We start from the raw sequence: 20885 nt of genomic DNA, 5'->3' as shown, positions 1-20885 counted from the left end.
TGTACTGCATTAGCTATTTGTCTTCACACTGACACCAAGATATTAGTCATTAAAAATACAATGGCAATAATAACAATACAACAGCAGCTCCCACCTACTGAACACCTACTGTGTACCAGAAACTTATACCCATGGTCTCATTTAAATTCTACCACAACCCGGTGAAAAGCTAGTCAAGTGGCAGGAAATCTCAACTGTCTGCTTCATGTATGGACTCATATGTGCTGCTACATTTCCTTCTTGTCTCTTACAGTTAGGCTTTGTTTTTTAAAAAAATATTCATTTATTTATTTGGCTGCACTGGGTCTTAGTTCCGGTATGCAGGATCTAGTTCCCTGACCAGGGATCAATCCCGGGCCCCTGCATTGGCAGCGTGGAGTCTTAACCACTGGACTACCAAGAAAGTCCCTACAGTTATGTTTCTTTAAAACATGCTTATTAAAACTTCCAAAAAGAAAATCTTGATTATATTACTTGGTAGTCTGTTACATTAATGGCCCCAATGAACCAGGAACCATGCCCTGTGGTACTCATATCCTCATGCAGACCTCTCCCCTGGACAGGAGGCTGGGCTGGTGGCCAGCAATGCAGTCACATGTGCATCGTTATAGAGTGGAACTGAGCTGTGCCAGCTCCAGGCCTCAGCCTTAAGACTACCTGGCAACTTCTACTTCTGCACTGCAAGAATTCCTGAGCCACTGTGTAAGAAGCACGGCTATCGGGGCTTCCCTGGTGGCGCAGTGGTTAAGAATCTGCCTGCCAATGCAGGGGACATGGGTTCAAGCCCTGGTCCAGGAAGATCCCACATGCTGTGGAGCAACAAAGCCCGTGCACCACAAGTACTGAGCCTGTGCTCCAGAGCCCTCGAGCCACAACTCCTGAAGCCCGTGTGCCTAGAGCCCATGCTCCACAATGACAGAAGCCACCGCAACGAGAAGCCCGCGCACCGCAATGAAGAGTAGCTCCCACTCAACACAACTAGAGAAAGCGCGCGTGCAGCAACAAAGACCCAACGCAGCCAAAAATAAATTAATTAATCTAAAAAAAAAAGAAGCATGGCTATCTTTCCTGAGAGAACAAGTGGAAGGGGGAAAAGAGTGAGAGGGGTGGGAGGAAGAGTGTGGGAGGGAGAGAGCTTGGCACCCAGGCTCAGCCATGCCAGCATTCCAACTGAGTCCTGCTACTACTTAAGGCTCCACACAGGTAAGTAAATGTTCTATCTTGAACATTCCAGCCTCAGCTGCCATCTGACTGCAATTACATGAGAGCTGCCAGCAAAATCAGAACTGCCCAACTGAGCCCTGGTTAATCCCCCGAACACTAAGCAAATTGTTGCCTTTGTGCTTTGGCATAGTTTATTATGTAGTGACAAATAACCAAATCATGATAAAACAAATGTTTAATTCTTGCTTATCTGCATTAGTGAATAGGGTGCCTATAATTAAGACTACGAACAATCTAAAAAGAATGTCTGCAAAATCACACCCACAACATTCATAAAGGCATTCATTCTATATTTATTGAGGTCTAGTGCCAGGAACTGGGGTTATAAAGATGAATAAGGCATGATCCTGACCTCAAAAAACTATCATTCTAGTAAAGGAGACAGTTGCATGCACATGTAACTATAGTAAAAAGTATTAAGTCCTTATGTAAGTGAGACAGCCACAAACCCATCAGAGCTCAAAAAAGTCATTCTGCTGGGAAAGAGAGGAGGAGACATTTAAAGAATAAGTTACCAGTTGGAGAAGTAGGGGAGGTCACCTTGAATAATAATAATATTTGGTGGCATTATTTCTATGGCTAGTATTTATTAAGCAGTTCATATGTCCCAGGCATCGTGCTAAACGTTTTACATACATTTCTCATTTTAATTCCCACACTGGCCAAGTAAAGTAGGTACTATCCTTATCTACATTGTACAGATAGGGAAGTGAGGCGTCAGGAAAGTTAAGTTTCTCAAGGTCTCACACCTAATAGGGGCAAATGCAAAAAAAGTAAAATAACTGCAAATATAAATGATTCATGGATACCCCTCAAAAATAAAAGCCTGTCCCAGGAATTCCCTGGTGGTCCAGTGGTTAGGACTCGGCGCTTTCACTGCCAGGGCCCAGGGGCCCGGGTTCAATCCCTGGTTGGGGAACTAAGATCCCACAAGTCATGCAGTGTGGCCAAAAAATTTTTAAATAAAAATTTTAAAAAGTCTGCCCTACATTTGTTTGGCTTTAGATCACAAATTAGCCATATTATTTACCAGGTTTCTAGTAATAAGAACAGTTCTTCTCTATCAAATTTAAATTTACATTACACTCTATATTGAAAAAAAATTCTACACAGAGAGAAACTGGGTTCCTCTGTGACACTCACACACTTTTTGAGGTTAACATTATAGATTCTGAATGCTTGTTTAAATTCTCATTTATATCCTACATTTCAAGAGAGGTTTGGACTCAACAAGCAGCTTTCAGAGTGTCGTGTTTAAAGACAATTTGTGAAAAGACTTAAAAAAGGATGACTGAAAAGCCAATGTAAATATGTGGTTTTTGCACACAAATATATGTGCAGCTTTTTCCCTTGGTAGTTGATTATTTAGTGTTGCTTCTAGAGCTTTGCTTCCAGTATTTTGGCATATTTGAGTCAATACATTTTCAGCCTACCACCAACAAATGCTCCGTAAGTACCTATGTAACAGACTATTCACCTCTGCATTAAAAATTAGACTGTACGTGGGAAATTTTTCATAATGCTTATGATATAATGCTAACCAAAAGAAAACAACAAGTATAAAGTTGCATATACAGCAGTCTTTCAATTTGGCAAAATAATATGTCTAGAAGGGTACACCAAAATGCTAACAGTGGTTGTCTGTAAGGAGTAGAATTATGGGTGATTTTCAGATTATTTCATCTGTTCTTGGTTTTCCCCAGCTCCAGATTTAACCTTTTCTTAGGACACTATAATAGGGGCATTTTAAGTACTACTGCAGTAACAGATTATTTTCAAACAGATTTTTTGGACTGTTTTGAAAACGGGTAACAGAAGGGGAAGTGGAGATAAAAGAAGCAATAACAGCTTTCTTTTCTTTGCTGAGCTACTAAGACTTCCTGCCCTGGTTCTCTGAAATAATTTTTTCCCCCCACTGAGTTCTCTATCTGTTCCAGCCTTTAACTAGTATGCTACGTGTTTTCAAATCCTGTGAGAATAATGATCTATGGAGAACCTGGTATTGTACATTAGGAATATCAAAGTTCCTAATAAGATCTTCAAAAAATTATCTGAAATCAACTATTAAAAAATTGAAAACAAAATACTATGAGAGGGCTTCCCTGGTGACGCAGTGGTTGAGAATCCACCTGCCAAGGCAGGGGACACAGGTTCAAGCCCTGGTCTGAGAAGATCCCACATGCTGCGGAGCAACTAAGCCCATGTGCCACAACTGCCGAGCCTGCGCTCTAGAGCCTGCGAGCCACAACTACTGAGGCCTGTGTGCCTAGAGCCCGTGCTCCGCAATAAGAGAAGCACTGCAATGAGAAGCCCGGGCACCGCAATGAAGGGTAGCCCCCGCTCGCTCCAACTAGAAAAAGCCCAGGTGCAGCAACGAAGACTCAACGCAGCCAAAAATAAAAATAAATAAAATAAATAAATTTTAAAAAAATACTATGAGAGACAAACTGTCACAATACAGATGTTAAGACACGCTAGGGCAAGTGCTGGCTTGAGATCGTCAATTATTCACTTGTCTGTCACTGCACAATTATCTAAACCCATGCTATTTCAAACAGTGTTTTAATCTTGAGGATAAACCACAGCAGTTTACAACAACACACCTACGGTTCAGGATAAACTACAGAAATCGGTAGAGAGCTGATGAAGAGTTAATGGTATCCTCTAAGGCACTGTGCCTCTATTTTTAATGTGCATACACATCACACCTGATGATGAGTCACCAGGTCTGGGGGGGCCTGATTCCTGCATTCTTCACAAGCTCTCAGGTCAGGATGACCCTGCTGCGGTCGTGGACCACACTTGTAGTAGCAACGATCAAAGGGACACCACTGCCCAGAGCTGGGCAGGGTCCTCACCAGTGTCTTAATTAGGCACCAGGATCTGGCCCTTTACTCTGAAAGTAAGAGTCAGACTTTACTCTGACTCTTGTCAATGCCCCTACAGACACTGAATCACACTAATTAAAGGCACATGAAGGCCAACAGTTCATTTTAGAGTAAATTATAACTGTACACAGACTAGAATATTGGTATTTCTCACTGTTGGCACCTCCAGTACCTCAAACTAATCCTCCTTTGATAATGTACAAACATGGAGTTTCTGGACCTGCAAGGCTTAAAGACTAGGTCCTGGACAGTGGCAATGTCATCAAACTAGTGTCACTCTTTGAGGCATATCTGACTGGCCAGCTGACACACTACGTGACATCCTGATCAGCAATCTCTACTTACAACAAGCAGGAAAGTCAACCTGTAGAAGTCAACAAGGGATGAACAACACAATGGAACTGAAATCTAAAAATGAATACACAAGAATTTAGATTTCTCCTATTTGTTGTCTTTAGGTTTTAGAGTCTGATGACTAGCCACCAAAGGAAAGAGTAAATCTGTGAGAGCAATGCTCTGTTTCCCTACCCACAGTATTTCTAGGACCTAGAAGTATCTCTGACCCACAGAACGCACCCAGTGCATATTTATTGAGTAAATGAACAAATGAGTATTTAAGGAGGGTTGAAGTTAATTTCTTTGGTATTTACATCTTAATACCAAGGATTCCAGGGAGCTATACAGAACTATTCCTAATGATTTCAACATCAGTTACTCCAGGCTGACTGTAAAGATTATCTGATTTCCTGAAGACAACGAACATCTCTCTAGTCTTTAACGTATTCAAACAGTAAGAGTTACAGACTACCCTTCATTCCTACACAGAACTTCCTTTTCTCTGAAGACAGAGGGTAGGGCTTAAACTTAACCACAAGAAGAGAAACTGCTACATGCTGCCAGTTGTTTTTCACACTAAAAGATTGACAGTAAAAAACTCTTGTTCCTTCTAAATTTTCGTAGCCATGATTTCCTAACAGGAGGCAAATTTCATGAGAGATGTTTAAAGGGTAAGAAACAAAAGCAAAGATAAAGAGTATGCCAAGAGTTCTTGAAAAGGTTAAACAAAGAGTTACCACACGACCCAGCAATTCCTAAGTACTAAAAGAACTGAAAACATGTCTACACGAAAACTTGTACATGAATGTTCACACCAAGATTATTCATAAGAGCCAAAAACTGAAAATAACCCAAATATCTATCAGTTGATGAATGGATAAATAAAATGTGGTATATCCACACAACAAATATTATAAAGCCACAAAAAGGACTAAAGTACAGCTACATGCTACCTCATGGATGAACCTTGAAAACATTATGCCTAAGTCAAAGAAGCCAGCCACAAGGGGCCACAGACAGTATGGTTCCATTTATATGACATGTCCAAAACTGGCAAATCCAAACAGAGACAGAGAGTAGTTTAGTGGTTATCAGGGGCTGGAAGAGTGACAGCTAACAGGTACGGGATTTCTTTTTGGGGTGATGAAAATGTTCTGGAATTAGTGGTGACGGCTGCACAACTTTGCAAATACACTAAAACTGCTGAATTGTACATTTTAAGGTATGAATTTATGGTATGTAAATTACGTATCAATTTTTTTAACAATCCTATGCCAAAAGGAAACAAAATCGGCAAGTAAAAAATATACACAAGGGAAGCATCTTTCCTCTCTCATCCTTCCCTGATACAAAATCTTTGACTGAAAAGCCATATATTTTATGTAGTTATTCTGAAAATGACTGGAACCCTAAAAATATCCTAACCACTAAACAAAAGCAGCTGCTTATTTTGATAACATTTTTGTAACACTGACCTTCCTTAAAATGCAAGCTGACAGAGGACTTATTCTACAAACCCAAACGTGTACAACCCACTGGAATTAGCTTTGAGGAAGAATTAAAGCTTTTAGAACTAGAAGCTGTTGTAACTGGCACTGGCACAAAACACACTTCAGTTCACAACAGTATGACATTACTCAGTCTAGTCCGAAGGCAATGTCATTAAGAACCTAAGCTAATGGATGTTCTCTTAGTGTCTTCTGTTTCAAGCACAAGACAATGGTCCTCAAAAACAAAACAAAACCCCATACCAAACTCCACTAAGTTATAGGAAAGTATGTTCTATCTTTAAATTTTTGGACATAGAATTTAAAAGAATGTAGGTTTGGAAACAATACTAAACCATTCAGGATGAGATCATACTAAATTGTTTTAATGTGTTCAATATCACACGAGAAAGTAATAAGCACTTCTCCCAGGTGCTAAGCTCATTCACTTAGTATCACCTGTTTCTTAATCCTTGATGCAGTTAAACAATAGTCTCATTCATATATGACATCTTAATTGGCTGCAACATTAATCATATAATAAGAGATACTTTAATCTCTTTTTAAATATGCCCTAGATTTAGAACCTCTATTTCAAAACAGCAGAAGGAATAACGCAGGTGTTTTCAAGTGGAAATCAAAATGAATATATTGGAAGGCCTTAAAAAGCATTCGTCAAATCAGGGTCACCATATCTAGATCTTGCTCCCAGATTTGCTACTAAACTACAAAAGATGCCTGGCCTACATTTAAAATCTACAAGAAAAAAAATAAAATAAAAAAAATAAAAAAATAAATAAAATCTACAAGGATTTTTAAATGTATAAAACCTAAAGCATGTTGAGTATCCTTAATGATGAGAATATCCAAGGGCACTATTCTACCAGTTGTAATTTTCAGATTCTGTGCAGCATGGGAGTTACTAGGATGACAATATATATTAATAACAAAAGTGATGTTGAAAAATCCCACTCACTCAAATGATTCCACTCAAACGGAATCCCACTGACTCAAAAAGCACTTATTAAGCACCTGAATTAATAGTAGCTTGAGGATTATCTGTCCTGCACATTGGCAGTGGGTTATATCTTTTTCTGTATATGTTCCAGGGTGTAGAGAAACCATGTGGTGTTCCTTTATCTTTGATAACCAGGTCCCCATGGAGCAGATAACTGCCATCACTTAAAAGTATATTTAGCTTCTCCTTTCAACACTTCTCTCTTTAAATCTGTTTTTCCATTTCCCTACGCTTTTGTATCCCATCCCCCAGAGGCTTCATTTTCCTTCTTTTGCCCTTCCAACATAGCTTCACCTTAAAATCCAAACTCTCTAGAATGGGATCCCGCTACATGATTTTTTAATGCGTTCAAGATCATATGAGATACTAAGTACTACTTTGACATCACTTCCATTCATTTAGTGTTAACGTTACTACTCCTCCACTCCTCTGTCTCTCCTTAGTACATCCCTTCCACGGTCCATTCCGCCTCCACTTTGAGCTCTCCCCAAGTCACTGCTACACCTTTTCCTCACGCTCTCTAAAATCGCTCTCCATCCACAAGGTAGGTTTTCCAAAGAATCTCCACCTCCCCCAACTCTCTCAATCTTCACTACCCTCTGTGACGCCCTCGGTTTTTGCTCTGGTCCCTCACTCCCCCCAACCTCGGACCCCATCGCATCCCCGACACCGCCCCACACAGCTTAGGGTACGCCCCTCACACTCTCCCTCGATCCCCCAAATTTGCCCCTTCCTAAGACCCCCCCCGTCCCCCTCCCCCACCCCCCACCCCCCCGCAGAACCCACCTCCCCATTCCCAGACCCTGCCAGGTCTCCCGAACCTTCAGAGACGCTTCCCTCCTCCCTTCAGAGTTTCCGGACACTCCCGCCCCTCGCAGCCCTCCGTGCCCTCGCCCATCGCCTGGCACCCCGCGCCCTCCCCGGGGCCCACAGCGCCCCTGCGGGCGCGGCCCTCCGACCTGCCTCCGCGCCTCCCGCAGCCCCTGCAGCCTCTGGCCTAGCTCCCGCCGGTAGCTCTGCGCCGCCTCCACGCTCTCGCGGGCCTCCTGCAGCAGCAGCTCGGGCTCCAGCTCCATCGTCCCCTCGTCCGGCCGCGCGGCCGGCGGCTGCGGGCGCGGCTCCCGACTGTCCCGGGCGCCGCCGAGCGGCCCCGAGCGGCCACGCGCAGGCGGAAACACCGCCCCGCCCCGCCCCACGGCGGCCTTGATTGACAGCAGCGCTCAACGTGCGTCCGGGACAGGGAGCCTCTCGCGCTGCAGGCCCAGCTGGTCTCAGCTCAGCTCCCAAGCAGCACCTGCCAGTGATGCTTCCTCGGGGCACGCACGGAGCTAGGGAAAGATTAATGACTACACCTCACGAAGTGCTTCCCGCACCTTATCTTATTCTGGCCTCACTACGAGGCCTCCTTGCACCTCTATCCCACAGAGGAGAAAACTGTGGGACAGAGAGGAGAATCAACTTTCTCAAGCCGTCGGGATTTCAAGCCGTTGGGATTTCAACCCGGATGGGTCTTGAATCATCATTGTCCTACCTGCCTAGTAAACGAGCATCCCTGCAGTGGCTAGTGTTTTAGGAGGTTACTGTGAATCAGGCACCACGCTCACAGGAATCAAAGGCCCCATCACCCAGAAGCTTGTAGTCTAATGAGGGAGCCAAGACAGAGGCCTAAGCGTGGGCCAGTGGTAGGTACCTCAGTCCTGGCAGAGCTGCAAGGCGGATGTTATCAAACTTTCCTGTGTGGGCCAGGTAATTGAAAATGTGAAGCTCGGTGGGCCATAAGGCCTCTGTTGCAATATAGTGAATAAATGGGCGTGACCGTGTGCTAATAAAACTTACGGACACAAATTTGAATGTCACATAATTGTCACACGTCACAAAATATTCTTTGCATCTTTTTCTGTTTTGTTTTTGGTACGCGGGCCTCTCAGTGTTGTGGCCTTTCCCGTCGCGGAGCACAGGGTCCGGACGCGCAGGCTCAGCGACCATGGCTCACGGGACCACCCCGCTCCGCGGCATGTGGGATCTTCCTGGACCAGGGCACGAACCCATGTCCCCTGTATCGGCAGGCGGACTCTCAACCACTGCGCCCCCAGGGAAGCCCTCTTTGCATCTTTTTTCAACTACTTAAAAAGGTGAAAACCATTCTTCGTTCAGGGGCCATACAAAAACAGGTGGTGGGTCAGATATGGCCTTGGCCATAGTTTTTTGTTTTTTGTTTTTTTAAAGTTTTTACTGGAGTATAGTTGATTTACAATGTTGTGTTAGTTTCAGGTGTACAGCAAAGTGAATCAGTTATACATATACCTATATCCACTCTTTTTTAGATTCTTTTCCATATAGGCCATTACAGTGTATTGAGTAGAGTTCCCTGTGCTATCCAGTAGGTCCTTACTAGTTATCTGTTTTATATATCCTAGTGTGTATATGTCAATCCCAATCTCCCAGTATATCCCTCCCCGCTTCTCCCCTCTGGCCATAGTTTGCTGACCCCTGGCCAAGGATGGTAGAGTTGCCTCCCCAGGAAACAAAAACAGAACAGTGATTGTCTCAAGGTTACACAATTAATCTGTGCTAGAGGCTAGATTGCAGTTTTCCTGGGCCAGACTAAAGCCCTTTCTACCGCATTGTTTGGTGCTAAGTAAATGACACTTGAAATTAGAGAAGTTTAGAAAATGAAGGCTCTTCTGGAGAAAATGGGAGATTATCTTTATCCTGAAGTAGCAAGCCACTCAGTAGATTCTCAACAAATACCTGTGGAATGAATCAAGGCATTAACTAAACAAAAAGGAGTAAGTAAAGGCACCCCAGGTAAGATAAAACTAAGGAAAGGGTATAAGGACTTGCAGACAGGAATATAAATGGATTGTGTAAGGAAGGAGGAGCAGACCACTTTGCCTGGAGAGGAAGGAGGGAATAATATATTGGGAGATGAAGTTAAGAGAAAAGTAAGGGCCCTGGAGCTCAGGTTAAGAAGCTTTGACTTTAATGAATAGACATTAAAGATTTTTGCATGTGCAGTGACATTTGCAAAACAATGTTTTAGGAAGATAAATGATAGAGAGGTGGGACTTCGGTTTGTGTTAAGGTAAGGCAGGGGTTGGCATACTGTAAATTCTCAATAAATATTTGTTCAGTGAAATGAATATTCATGAGATAACTAGAGGGGAGTAAATAGGCAGAACTAAATGGCGTTAGTCTAGTTATGATATGATGGAGACTTGAATTAGGATGTTGGCTTTTACAGAGTTTTGTGGGGGTTTGTTTGTTTGTTTGTTTTTAATTTATTTATTTTTGGCTGTGTTGAGTCTTCGTTGCTGCGTGCAGGCTTTCTCTAGTTGCGGCAAGTGGGGACTACTCTTCGTTGCGGCGGACGGGCTTCTCATTGCGGTGGCTTCTCTTGTTGCGGAGCACGGGCTGTAGGCACCCGGGCTTCAGTAGTTGCAGCACGTGGGCTCAGTAGTTGTGGCTTGCGGGCTCTAGAGTGCAGGCTCAGTAGTTGTGGCGCATGGGCTTAGTTGCTCCGCGACATGAGGGATCTTCCCAGACCAGGGCTCGAACCCGTGTCCCCTGCATTGGAAGGCGGATTCTTAACCACTGTGCCACCAGGGAAGCCTTCGTATGGAGTTTTGACAGTGAAAGCAGGGGGAAAGATACGCAAATGGTTCAAGGGAACAGGAGAGTTTGGACACACATTGAGTCAGTAAAAAACAGGATTTATTAATTGTTCTTGAACATGATATGTTCTGTGTGCTCTCTAAAGCTAATTGAACAGAATTGGCTCCCACTCCAGAAAGCTTTACTAAGTGAAATTTAAAAAAAAAAAATTAAAAGGAAAACTTCCATAAAGACAAGCTACCAATCTTAGTCTCATTCAACTTTATTTCCTTGACCTACTAACTGATGGGAGGCAGGAAATGTGTATCTAATATATCCACACTACCCACAAAAATAACACGAAGAAAACTGAAGAAAAGCTGTAAAACTGTGCCCGCAGGCTCGAAATATTTTTATTTTTTATTTTTTTTTAACTTTTTAACTTTAGAGCACAAGTTTCTGAAGAATAAATGCCCTGGTCAATAACAGAGAGGAAGATTGATCTAGAGGTGGTGATGACAGAAGCCAGCAGGCCATCAGACAGGGCTTTACAGAGTTTTTAATCTCCGTGTCACCACATTAGTCTAGCACTGACTTGAATTTCAAGAGTACCCAGAGGTGAGCAGATTCAGAGGCACAGACTCCTCATGCTACAAGAAACAAAGGACTTGGGCTTCCCTGGTGGCGCAGTGGTTGAGAGTCCGCCTGCTGATGCAGGGGACACGGGTTCGTGCCCCAGTCCGGGAAGATCCCACATGCCACGGAGCGGCTGGGCCCGTGAGCTATGGCCGCTGAGCCTGCGCGTCCGGAGCCTGTGCTCTGCGACGGGAGAGGCCACAACAGTGAGAGGCCCGCGTACCGCAAAAAAAAAAAGAAACAAAGGACTTGCTAATTGATTTATTTACGATAAGAATATAATTGCCAGGTTTCCCTGGTGGTACAGTGGTTGGGAATCCGCCTGCTAATGCAGGGGACACAGGTTCGAGCCCTGGGCCGGGAAGATCCCACATGCCGCGGAGCAACTAAGCCTGTGCACCACAACTACCGAGCCTGCACTCTAGAGCCCGTGAGCCACAACTACTGAGCCCACATGCCACAACTACTGAAGCCTGCGCACCTAGAGCCCATGCTCCACAGCAAGAGAAGCCACCGTAATGAGAAGCCTGTGCACCACAACGAAGAGTAGTCCCCACTCGCCACAACTAAAGAAAGACTGAACGCAGCAACAAAGACCCAACAGAGCCAAAAATTAATTAATTAATTAATTAATTTTTTTAAAAAGCACTGAAGTTTAAGTTAGGAGACTTGGCTAAACATTGTAACTTTGGAAACATGTGAGCTACATTTCTCTAAATCGACAATAATGTAAATGTCTTCCTCACAGGACTCATGCAAAGGCTGAATAGTATGGCCAGGTAAAAGCACACATTTATTTACAAAATATCTAAAGAGTACAAGGTATGTGTCTGGCTCTGTGCTTAGGTGCTGGGAATCAAATCGGGAATGAGACCTAGGACTTGCCTTCATAGTCCAGTAGGGGGATCACTCACGCATAAGCAGGAATTTATATTCTAATATATTGAGTGCAATGAGTAGAAGCACAGAGACAGCCACCTAATCCAGCCTAAAGTATAGTGGAAGGAAGGAGGTATCAGGAAAAGTGTCTTGAACAAGGTAAACCGTAAACTGAGTCTTAAGGCTTTTCTTGGCTTGGCCACAGGTGCTTCTCTCCTTTCCCTTCCAAAACCCCATCAAAATAACAATTAAGGGATTTAAAACTGGATTAGGAAAACAAATGGATTAGGGACAAATGGAACAGTAGAGAACACAAAAGAGCACTAGAGAGTTCCATAAATTTTTGGAAGATGGAAAGTGGAGTAGTAGTAATTGCCCAAGAAAACTGCCGGAAGTTACAACCTAAACTGCAGAGGATGAACCTTTCAGAATTGGGCTAACTCTCCCCAAAGACTCCTGAGAAACTCATGCTATATATCCTTTTAAAATTTTTAGTCACTTAAAAAAACTCACAACCCCTATTCTGACATTCCTTTCCTTATCCTACTTCCTGCATTATTTTCTCCTCAGCATTTAACCCTGTCTTACCATATACTTTACTTATGGATCATTTTTATTACATGTCTCTTCCAACCAGAATACAAATTCTAAAAGGATAGGCATTTTTGTCTGTTTTGTTCACAGCTGCTTTGTTCATAGCTGGCACTCATTTGTATTTATGGAATGGATGGAAGGATGAATAACACAGCACATGAGAATGAGGTATGGAACTGAAAAGGGGAGACATCAGTTAATATTAGAGTTAGATATTTTAGGTCCATTGCCCTATTCCATGCATTTAGGTGATGCCTCCCTATTGCTTCCACAAAACTGCATGAGATATAAACACCTCTGCCCCCAAACAGATTGGAGGAGAAACCAAGTGGTCCAGAGAAAAGACCTCCACCTATTAACATTAGGAAGTCCCCCAATGAAAATCTCCTGATCATCCTACAGTAGAACCCACTAGTGAGTCCCACTTATGCTAAAAACCTTCAATCAGCTTGAACCATTTTTTAAACAGCTTTATTGAATATAACTGATTTGCAATAAACTGCATATATTTAGAGTATATGATGTGATGAACTTTTTCATCAGTATATACCTGTGGAACCATCACCATAACCAATATAATGAACATTTCCATCACTCCCCAAAGTTTCCATGTAACCTATTCCTTTGTAATCTATCCCTCCTTCAACCCCTGAACACAGGCAATGATGATCTGCTTTCTGTAATTAGAGATTAATTTGCATTTTTCTCAAATTTTAAATAAATGGAATCATGCAATATAGACTCTTTTTTCATCCATGTTGTTTCATGTATTGATAGTTCATTTCTTTTTGTTGCTGAGTAGTATTTCATGGTATGGATATGTTTCTTAATGTACCTGTTGATAGGTTGTTCCAAGTTTTTTACTATTACAAATAAAGCTGCTATCAACATTTGTGTACAAGTGTACAAGTCTTTATAATATAACTATATTGGGAATGTGGGAGGAGAGAAAGTATGGAGGGTGGTGTTACAAGAGAATTAACCACCATAACAGGACTTTAATGCATACTGTTTAAAATTGTTAGATCAGGGCTTCCCTGGTGGTGCAGTGGTTGAGAATCCGCCTGCCAATGCAGGGGACACGGGTTCAAGCCCTGGTCCGGGAAGATCCCACATGCCATGGAGCAACAAAGCCCGTGCACGACAACTACTGAGCCTGTGCTCTAGAGCCCAGGAGCCACAACTACTGAGCCTGCGTGCTGCAACTACCGAAGCCCACGTGCCTAGAGCTAGTGCTCCGCAATAAGAGAAGCCACCATAATGAGAAGCCCACGCACCGTAACTAAGAGTAGCCCCCGCTCGCCGCAAGTAGAGAAAGCCGGTGCGCAGCAAGGAAGACCCAACACAACCAAAAATAAATAAATAAAATAAATAAATTTATTTAAAAACATAGTTGTGTAAAGATATTGAAATATCTAAAGATAAGCAGATATTTATAGTGCTAGAAGACCAGGGGTCGAACCCGTGTCCCTTGCATTGGCAGGCGGATTCTCAACCACTGCACCACCAGGGAAGCCCTCAACACATTTTAAATGCTTAGCTTTTTAGAAGAATAAAAAGCGCTAGAGACATACCCTACAACCTAGCAATTCCACGTTTAGGTGTGTATCCTGGAAAAGCACCATTTGTGTTCAAGGATACAAGAATGTTCGCTGATTCATTGACTAACAGAAAATTGAAGACAATTTAAATGATCATCACTAAGGAAATGGATAAATAAAATGTTGTGCATAATTGGGTGGAATGCTCAGGAATGAAAGGGACCAAATCAGATTGACCTGTATAGCTCTTGAAGACAATGATGAAAGAAACAAATTGCTGAGTGATATTTACATTGTTACCTTTTATGTAAAGAAAAACAAAACTAAAGATTTTTTTACGGATACGTATATGTATGTAAAAGTATTAAGAAAGGCTGCAACGCTATCCACCAAATAGGTGATACCGGCTGCCATTGGGGCTAAGAGGAAGAGACCGAGTTAGGGGGTGAAAGTCAAAGAGACTTTCAGTTTTTTCTGTAGTTTTCTAATTGATTGCTCCTCCTCCACGCTCTTGCTCTTCCATCTTCTCCTCCTCTTCGCCGTCATTCTCTTTGCGTCGCGTTCTTACACTACGTGAGTTATAAGTAAACGAAACCAAAACAACAAAACTGTTTATATTTAGAAGTGCAGTCTCCCTTCCTGAAAAACCTTATCCGGGGTTAATAATTTTCAAGGAGAAAGTAATTACCACTAATTTCATTGGAGAAATTTGTACCCTTTATGTTGTCCAGGCAATAGCAAATACCATAAAGATAGACACAATTACGTCAACAGTTAACATCAGTTTGCATAACCCGACCGAACAAGGTGGCTTCCCGTTACTATTTGATAGGTGTATTTACATGACTTGTTTCAGCTCTTACATACCGTGTAGTTAAAACTAGCACTCAGACAAAATAAACACACTCTCTATATTGCAAGTGCAATGAAAAAAAAAAAGTAAAGCTAAACATGTCTGTGAAAACAATGCAAATGATGTATGAGATTATCTTCACTACAAACTAGCAAACTACTGGTACCCAGCAACAACTCGAACACACGCCAGCCAACTGAGGCGACGACCTTGGGCTCCTAGCTGCTCGCGAGGACGAAATCCACGGGAAGAAATGCCTCCTGACCTCAATTAGGGGTAAAAAGTCGAAATCTCGGACCCCAAGTGGGCGTATCTCTAGGTAGGACGCTTGCCAAAATAACATTTTATTCCGTGTGGGAGTGTAATCAATTGTTATTCCCTTTTCTGTATTTTTCGAATTTCCACTTTTAAATAGGGGCTAGTCTGGGGCGTCAAAAGTATGGGGTTCTAATTCTGCCACCAACGGACTTAGTCAAATCATATCCTCATCAGTGAAACTGGGCGTAAGAAGTTTGAATCTCCGAAGTCCCCGCTACTTTTAGATTCACGGTAAAGCAATCCCACCTCCTGCAGTCTTGCCGAAGAAGCATTTTGGCCCTCTCGGCTCACTGTCCGCGCAGCCTCCGGAAGCAATCTAAACTCCGCCTCCTGCACTCTGGACGGCGCGAAAACCCAATTGACAAGAACTCCCTCCGAATCCCGCGGGTAGGATCTGTGTTCGGCCTGCTTTCCCCGCGGGATCCCCAGTCCCTATCACTCAGAACTGGAGCGGCGGCCTCCAGGGCACCCCGCGCTCACCGACCGCGCCCGAGGGTCTTCGCTGCCCGCGCTTTCTCACCGCCTCTTCCCGCGTTCTACTTGGTTGAGCTGGGCCCAGCCTCTGCGACCACCCCGGGCAGTGGGCGCGGGGGAGTCCGAGGCGGACCCCGCGGCCCAGCTCCTCGCTCCTGCTGGAGCCGGCCGCCTCCATGGCCTCCCGACAGGCCGGGCCGGGCCGCGGAAGATCCTAGGAACCGGGATTCCGGGAAGCAAGGAGCATGGTGGGGGTCTTGGCCATGGCGGCGGCAGCTGCTCCCCCTCCGGTGAAAGACTACGGGAATGAGGTGAGTTTGAATATCTCCGAATGTTAGGTGTGGGGGAAAGGTAATCCCGACTTAGGATCTATGAGGGGGAAGGAGGGATCTGGTGACGCCCCAGAGTCTGACATTCTGTGGAACAATTGCTGGGGTGTGTCGTTTCTTAAAGACGTGATAGGTCCCTAGAAACATTGGGATTGTGAGATGTTTGCGGGGACCTTAAGATGCCTAGTAAAGGACTAGTTACCAGATCCTGAAATGTTTCTGGAACTTGATGTTTTGGACTTGTGAAATGTTACGGAGGATCCCAGGGTCAAGTCTAGGGTTCATGATAAGGAATCATAGAACTTTAGCGTTGAAAAGAATCTTTAAGTTCTACCTGTCCACCCAATCACCTGCTCTAGGAATACCGCTTAGATTGTCACTACAGGAATCAAAAAAGGTACGTCATTTAAAAATCACTATCTCATTGTTCTAGGTAGGGCTTAAGATACTGCAGTTAGAAGTCCCAGCTTGGCATGCTGTTATTCTCCTGTGTTCATCAAATTTCAGTGAAATGTACTAAGCAGTTGTTGTTAAGAGATTCTAATGCCATGAAGTAGTGGAGTAGCATCTAAAAGTAGACGGTTGCTATATTTTTACACCTTTCAAGCTCGCATTCTAACTGAAGTATGCAAACAGATGTCTTCGAAGTGAGTCAAGATGTATATTCACTTATTTCGCTGAGACTCTTACTTTTCAGAATTGAGTACTTTTGTCTGCTTGCTAATAGATGTTATGCTGATACTTCTTTGCTGAAAAGGCAGTTGCTCTGCTTGTCTCAGGTGTGAAGAAGGACTTTTGATACTTGAATTACACAGTTCTTGCTTTTTGTTTGCTCAGTTTTCCAGTCTTTTCATTACACGCTCTGCTTTTGGTGCCCTGCTTAGAGGGCTATTTCACAGTAATGATACTTACTGTTTAGTATTTTAAGGGTAAGGACCTTATACACATTATTTTACTTAATATCAGCCCTGTGATGAGGTGTTTTTATCTGTATTCTACAGATGAGAGAAGGTTAAGAAGTAATTAAAAGTAAGTTAGGTTAGAAAAAGTAAGTTAGAAAATTAACAGTAATTTGCTTAAGGTCCCACACTAGTAGATGTCAGAGCCAGCACTTGAGCTTAGATCTGCCTGACTCCAGAGCCTATGGTATTGTGCCTCTGATACGAGCTCACGATAATAATAATACTAACAACTCATTAGCATTTTCTTCTAGTACATTTATCATTTCATTTTAAGATGTAAAATTTTAATCTGTCTGTAATTTATTTTGTCTCATATTTATCCAGAGGGTTAAAATTTGTCCCCGTACTATTTATTAACTACTTCTTTGCCCACTAACTTGAGTGCTACTATTATAATATACCAAATTCTTAAATACACACTTATGTCTCTTTCTGGTTTTCTAATCAGTTCTATTAAGTTGCCTGCCTATTCATGCATCAGTGCTATGCTTTTAATCATGATAGCCTTATAATCCATTTTAATTTTCTAGACTTATAATTCCTTTGTTACTTATCTTCAAAAAAAAACAAAAAGGTTTTCTTGTTGTTCTGGCAAGTTTTTTCTAACAAGTGAACTGAGGGAAGTTAAAAATAAAGTTGCTGGAGCTTTTTTTTAAGGGTACTAAATAGTATAAGAGGCAGGCGGTAACTCTTAATAGCATACTAAAACACTGAAAAGTCTTGTTTTATTTGTAGTAAATGTCCACTATAATTTTCACTTAATTAGTAAATTTTGAGATCCTAGACTTGTTCACCATGTACCTGTTTCTTGGAAATAGTTAGAATAATTTGTTTATTTTTAACTAAAACAGTATAAAGGGAATGGAAATAATATTTATAGAGTTCCTAGCATGCATCAGACTTCACATGTTTGTATGTAATATGTTCATTACAAATTCTGTGGGGTGGGTGGTACTATTCAAAGGTTATAGAGTAAACAGAGGCCAACAGTAATTAACACATTTGTACACAAGCATAGGGGGCCTTGAAACTTTTTATTGACATATAATGTATAAAGTACACAAATTATAATTGTATAACTTGATGTGACATTGAGATTTGAATGTAGGTTTAACTTTAAAGCTCTTTTTCTTCCTAATATGTAATGTTTATCAACTAAGGGAGCCTTCCTTTTTTTATTGCATTACATAAAATAATAGATCCATGTTTAAAATTTATGTTGCTTGAAATAAGTGTTTTTCTTCTTTTAAATTGATAGGCAAGCAAGAAGCGAAGGAAAGATGATGACAGAACTTGCAAAACAATCACTAAATATTTATCACCAATGGGGAAGACTGCAGACAGGGTTTTCTCTCCACCAAAATCCAGTAATATTCTGGATTATTTTAGAAAGACTTTACCCACAAATGAGAAAACTCAGACAGCAAAAAAGTACAAGATAAAATCATCCACACCATTGCCTGCTGACGGTGACAAAGACTGTAAAACACCTTTGGAAATGTCCTCAAATACAGAGAATAAGAAGAGAGGAAAGAGACTTAATTTATCTCATCAACTAAGTCATATTAAAACTGAAAATGAATCTGCAATTGAAATTAACAGTGATGATAGCAAGGAAGACTCCAGTTTAAGTAACAATTTTGTGGGAAGTAGTACTTCTGCTTTACTCTACAAGAAACATGTCAAGGTACTTGCAGAAAGTATTCAAGATACCAAAAAACAATCAAGCACTATGACCTCCAAAAAAAGTTCTAAGAAAATAAGTCCTAAACAAGGCCCCTCAAAAAATGATCGCAGAAAATTGAGGAAAAGGAAGCACAGAGAGGTAATAGATCTATGTGAAAGTTTACCCTTAGCAGAGGAACTAAATCTCCTTAAAAGACATGGTAATGATAGTAAACAGATAATGCCTTCCCTAACTAATGAAATGGAAAATACTGCAAATGATGCAGAATCTAGAGATAATATAACTAAAACAGCCCAGTTAAATGATAGTACAATAACTGTCTCATATGAGGAATTTTTAAAAAGTCACAACGAAAGTAAAGTGGAACAGGCACCAGACTCTACAGTGTCTGTTTGTATTCCTTCTGAAACTGTTGACGATGCAGTCAAAAGTGGTTGTATGACTGACCCAGAAACCTATGAAATTTCCCAACAGGTCCGCTTTAAGACAGTCACTGTTCTTGCACAAGTTCACCCCATCCCCCCAAAAAAGACAGGGAAAATACCCTCAATTTTCTTGAAACAAAAGCAGGTGGAAATGGAAAATAGTCTGTCTGATCCTGAGAATGAACAGACGAGTCAGAAAAGAAAATCTAATGTCGTTATACATGAGGAAGAACTAGAATTGGCAGTGTTGGAAGCTGGAAGTTCTGAAGCTGTGAAACCAAAATGCACTCTAGAAGAAAGACAGCAGTTTATGAAAGCATTTAGGCAGCCAACATCAGATGCACTTAAAAATGGAGTCAAAAAGTCTTCTGATAAGCAGAAAGAGCTCAATGAAAAATCTTTAAATGAGGAAGGAAGAGACAATAATTCTAAAAAAATCATGGAAATTCCTAATATCCAAATGATTTCAAATAATGGCAATTCACAGACACATGCTGATAAAGGAGGTTTTCCTAAGGAGAAAAGTAAAAAACTGAAGAAAAAGAATAAAAAAATCTTAGATACTGGTGCTATTCCAGGTGAAAATAGAGAGAGAAATCCTCAAGAGAAAGAATCAACTTTTTCCTTTAAAGAGAAACAAAATCAAAACAGGCTTAGAATGAGTTTAAGACAAAAGAAAACAGAAGTTTTCAAAAACAGCACATTACTTAACAGCAAAAACCTTGTTTGTGAAGGTGCAGCAGATGATGACCCTCTAAAAATTTCCTCTCCGTGTAACAATAAGTCTTCAAGAAAAACCGGCATACCAGTTAAGGATAAGGTTATACACTCTAAAGCTGAGACTGAAGACAGCTTGGTATTTGTTTCTACACTGAAACCAAGCAGAAGATCTGTAAGAAGTAGCAGCACACCTGCTACAGTAATCATTAGAGCTACTGATTCTGAAGACGCACAAGACGATAGTCCAGTAAAAGCTTCCACTCCAAAAGCAGCGAACTTATCAGGGAAGCGTAGCTTATATACAGCGGAATTAATAACAGTATCCTCTGATTCAGAGAGTCCTATCAGGTAAAGTTTTGTTTTGTTCTCAAGTTCTAAATATTCTGCATGTATTATTAGATGTGAAGGAAAGTATGTCAAGCACTGAAGAATTGTTTTTTTTTCTAGAACACAGCTGATTTATAAGAAAAAGAAAACAGGGTTTCAAAAATGTTGCTTATTTTCCATATTTAATTTAAACTCAGGCATGATTTCAGAAGAATTCTAGCCATATTTTAGATGAGTTTTAAACTCTTATTTATCATAGTTGTTAATTCCTGGAGAAATATCCTCCAAATATGAATTCTGTGCATTTAACAAACATAAGATTAAAAATAAATCATAGAACATTTTTAGGTAAGCTGAGCCATATACTGTGAGGTATTGTGTTGGCCAGAAAGTTTGCTCAGGTTTTTCCATAAGATGCCTCGGGAAATCCGAATGAACTTTTTGGCCAACTCAACATATACTTGCATGTTGGTTCTGGCTAATCCTAGGGGCTAATTTTCTGGAAAGCTTATGATTTATAAAATGAAACTTTATATTTTCTAAAAGTATAACATTGAGTTTGGCTTACTTTTGAATCAGTAGTTTGAAACTGA

General features: G+C 41.6%; 2 protein-coding genes across 2 annotated transcripts in view; one reads left to right on the top strand and one right to left on the bottom strand.

The window, feature by feature from the left end:
- The window catches only part of CRLF3 (cytokine receptor like factor 3), a 36375-nt gene extending 28268 nt beyond the window's left edge, over positions 1–8107 (bottom strand). Inside the window, exon 1 of the mRNA XM_059997096.1 lies at positions 7913–8107. Coding sequence (XP_059853079.1) covers positions 7913–8029 — 117 coding nt within the window. The 5' untranslated portion in view covers positions 8030–8107. The remainder of the gene's footprint in view (positions 1–7912) is intronic.
- A 7631-nt stretch (positions 8108–15738) lies between these two features.
- Positions 15739–20885, top strand: part of ATAD5 (ATPase family AAA domain containing 5) — a 35993-nt gene continuing 30846 nt past the window's right edge. The window contains exons 1-2 of the mRNA XM_059998097.1: positions 15739–16153; positions 18392–20313. Of these exons, the coding sequence (XP_059854080.1) occupies positions 16088–16153; positions 18392–20313 (1988 nt within the window). The 5' untranslated portion in view covers positions 15739–16087. The remainder of the gene's footprint in view (positions 16154–18391; positions 20314–20885) is intronic.

Source organism: Delphinus delphis, chromosome 19, assembly GCF_949987515.2.
Source record: "Delphinus delphis chromosome 19, mDelDel1.2, whole genome shotgun sequence".
Taxonomy (NCBI): domain Eukaryota; kingdom Metazoa; phylum Chordata; class Mammalia; order Artiodactyla; family Delphinidae; genus Delphinus; species Delphinus delphis.
This window is presented reverse-complemented; position numbering and strand designations above follow the sequence as displayed.